We start from the raw sequence: 2500 nt of genomic DNA, 5'->3' as shown, positions 1-2500 counted from the left end.
GCACAGCTAGCAATTTCATTACATTATTATTTCTACATTTTCATTTTGCTGTAATTTAATGCATATAATAAATGGTGACATTTATATAGGGTCTGTGGTCTGACAATACGAGAGAGAGCGCGTGTGAGAGAGAGAGATAGTGCCACTTGTTGTTGTTCTGTTTTATGTAGCCGGTAGCTAGTACGTCCTTGTATGCTAATGAGGCCTCGCACTAGATATGGCAGCGCATCCCCCAAAGTCATTAGCAGATGAAGCTCGGAGAATTATAGATTGACTGCGCGGGTACTCTGCGGAGCGGACAGTGCGTTCAGATGATTATTCCAGTCACTCTGTGTGTGGTGTGTGATGTCTTTTTTTCCATGGTTTTCCTCAGAGCAATCAAGTTTTTGATTCCCTCGCCACCAGATAATGTGAGGACTGAGAGCTCGGATATATCCACTTCAGCGCCTTGTATGCCTGTAACCATAGTAGCACAAGTTTGTAAATAATGTATTCTCTGCTTGTTTGTTTGTTTGTGTCTGTGTAGGGTCTTCCTGGACCACCAGGCGAGAAGGGAGAGAACGGTGACGTCGGCCCCATGGTAAGAGCCATCTTCATTTTGATTTCATTTGAAGACACCAACATTGATACAGATCACACATACCTGTACAGTAGATACAGATATCATGTAACATACTCTCTGTAATAGAGCAGCGGTTGTGATATGTAACCATATAACCTTAATTCAATTCAATTTAATTCAGCTTATTGACATTTGCAGTGTATGGCTCTACTATTTCAGTGCTTCCTCCTTACTTCACCCAAACAGGGAGATTTTGTACTTGTAGATGTTGCATGGGTATAGTTGAGACGCAATTGAGCATTTTCTGCTATCTCTATGCTTTCTGCTCTCCTCATCTCCTCCTCACCTCCTCTTCTTCTCACCTCCTCTTCTCCTCTCCTCTTCTCCTCTTCTTCTCTCCTCCTCTTCTTCTCCTCCTAACAGGGTCCTCCTGGTCCCCCCGGTCCCAGAGGTCCTCAGGGTCCAAGCGGTGCTGATGTAAGTGAACCCTCCATCTCTATGCACAAATGACGTCTTCCATCTCCATACATTTCAAAAATGGATGACATGCAGCACTAACATGCAGAAACATGCAGTATAATACTACTTGTGACAAAGTTCGTTATCAAAAAGCCAATGTGATAACTTCCAATGCCATGGATATTGGGCCAAGATGGCAGACTCTAGTATCTCCCAAGATGCTCCAGTTGCTATGTACATTCCACTACATTGTAGCTACACATGTGTAATTAAAAAAACACTTAACTCCACGTGCTAAAATGTTAACTATTCAAATCTAATGTATTGTTTTTGTTTTCTCTCCTGGCAGGGTGCTCAAGGTCCTCCTGGTGGTGTTGGTGGCATGGGACCTGTGGGAGAGAAGGTACGAGCCCCTCTGGATCACCACACTGATATGACATTACTCCTGTCCCCCACTCTCCTGGATCACTCCTATCTCCTCCTCTACTCCTTGTATGGGACACACATGGCCTCCATCTCCCACTCCCCTGGACTTTACATCTCTCTCCTATCTCCTCACCGTTCTCCACTAGTCCTGAGCATACTGCCTCCCTCTCCTTACCTACTCCCCTGGATATCTCCCATCTCCTCCTCTACTCCTCTCCCTTCTTCTCTACGCAACTCCTAACCATACTGCTCCCCCCATCCATGTGTCTATCCTGTCTTCTCTGCCCAGTTATATTACTCTTACTAGACTATATAGTACACCTCCCGGAGCTTTCCAAACTCCTGCTCTGCTCCTCTACAGTAGGGGACACTGCTCCTTCACAATACTGCTTTCCCAGCCTCCCCTGACTCCTTGGGTTGCTCCTATTTCCTCTTCGGCTCACCTCCTTGCACACACACACCTCCTGAAACTGTACTCCTCCCCTGGATTGCACTGTACAGCCCAGTATCTCTGTATCTCCTCCTGTGCTCCCTTCCACTCTGCACGCTCCCCCATATTTTGTGTGGGAGCCGGGCCGTTCTGTCTGAATTAGTGCAGTGACACCATTAATGTCCCTTTTACAACAGCCCCCAACACCTTAACCCCCCCACTTTTATGACCGCTTGGCCCCTGTCCCGGCGGTATCAATATTTAATGCCACGCCTTTAGCTGGTCGAAATGGCTGCAGAATATGAAACACGGCATGGGAAGGGAAGGGAAGGGTAAGGTGGTCAGCAGGGCCAGATTAAGATTGCCTGGGACCCCTAGGCTACTGGTTGCTGTGAGACCCACCAGAAGGCAAATTTCGCAGCAAATGTACATAGACGGTGTCTTAATTACAAGCTAGGAATTAAGGATAACATGTCTACCAAATGTACTGAACACAACAGGTACATTTTTCAATATTGCTTCTTGTCACAATTCAGCAATTCTTCACCTTTGGGCAATCAGGGGCCCCTTGCAACTGGGGGCCCCTAGGCCTGTGCATTAATCTGGCCCTGGTGGTCGGATCA

General features: G+C 46.7%; 1 protein-coding gene across 3 annotated transcripts in view; it reads left to right on the top strand.

Annotated features, from left to right (window-relative positions):
- Nucleotides 1–2500, top strand: part of col11a1a (collagen, type XI, alpha 1a) — a 136867-nt gene that overhangs the window by 109322 nt on the left and 25045 nt on the right. For all 3 annotated transcript variants that reach the window (XM_063206797.1, XM_063206795.1, XM_063206794.1), the window contains 3 exons: nt 527–580; nt 986–1039; nt 1371–1424. In XM_063206797.1, coding sequence (XP_063062867.1) covers nt 527–580; nt 986–1039; nt 1371–1424 — 162 coding nt within the window. The remainder of the gene's footprint in view (nt 1–526; nt 581–985; nt 1040–1370; nt 1425–2500) is intronic.

Source organism: Engraulis encrasicolus, chromosome 9 (genome assembly GCF_034702125.1).
Source record: "Engraulis encrasicolus isolate BLACKSEA-1 chromosome 9, IST_EnEncr_1.0, whole genome shotgun sequence".
NCBI classification, from domain to species: Eukaryota; Metazoa; Chordata; class Actinopteri; order Clupeiformes; family Engraulidae; genus Engraulis; species Engraulis encrasicolus.
This window is presented reverse-complemented; position numbering and strand designations above follow the sequence as displayed.